The sequence below is a fragment of the Rhinopithecus bieti genome, unplaced genomic scaffold (assembly GCF_001698545.2).
Source record: "Rhinopithecus bieti isolate Rb0 unplaced genomic scaffold, ASM169854v2 scaffold_22452, whole genome shotgun sequence".
Taxonomy (NCBI): Eukaryota; Metazoa; Chordata; class Mammalia; order Primates; family Cercopithecidae; genus Rhinopithecus; species Rhinopithecus bieti.
Genome location: NW_016810444.1, coordinates 263,997 through 264,479, shown reverse-complemented (window position 1 = coordinate 264,479; position 483 = coordinate 263,997). Strand labels below are relative to the sequence as shown.

Genomic DNA, 483 nt, shown 5'->3' with positions numbered 1-483 from the left:
TTTCTGACATATACAAATATTCACATTTTTAATAATTTTTTAAAATTTAAAATTTTAATAATCTCTTAGAACATTTCAGCCATTAAGAAAAGACCATTTAATTGCCCCTATTGATTTTCATTAATGTGTATAAATTACTAAATAAAAGTAATTTAGTGCAAGAAATATATATATATGTGTGTATATAAATATCTCAACTTTACTATTTTCATGTGCAGACCGCATAGTCTTAACCATTACTGGACTTCAAAATTAACATAAAAAATGAGTGCAGAACTTTTTCTAATACATTTTAATTTTTAATACAGGTAAAGCATCAGACTTTAAGAAATATATTTTGGCCGGGCGCGGTGGCTCAAGCCTGTAATCCCAGCACTTTGGGAGGCCGAGACGGGCGGATCACGAGGTCAGGAGATCGAGACCATCCTGGCTAACACGGTGAAACCCCGTCTCTACTAAAAAATACAAAAAACTAGCCGGGCG

At 33.1% G+C, this 483-nt stretch overlaps 1 protein-coding gene across 1 annotated transcript in view; it reads left to right on the top strand.

Annotated features, from left to right (window-relative positions):
- Window positions 1-264: 264 nt before the first annotated feature.
- Window positions 265-483, top strand: part of LOC108542130 (NKG2-A/NKG2-B type II integral membrane protein-like) — a 6,192-nt gene continuing 5,973 nt past the window's right edge. The window contains exon 1 of the mRNA XM_017892000.1: window positions 265-268. Coding sequence (XP_017747489.1) covers window positions 265-268 — 4 coding nt within the window. The remainder of the gene's footprint in view (window positions 269-483) is intronic.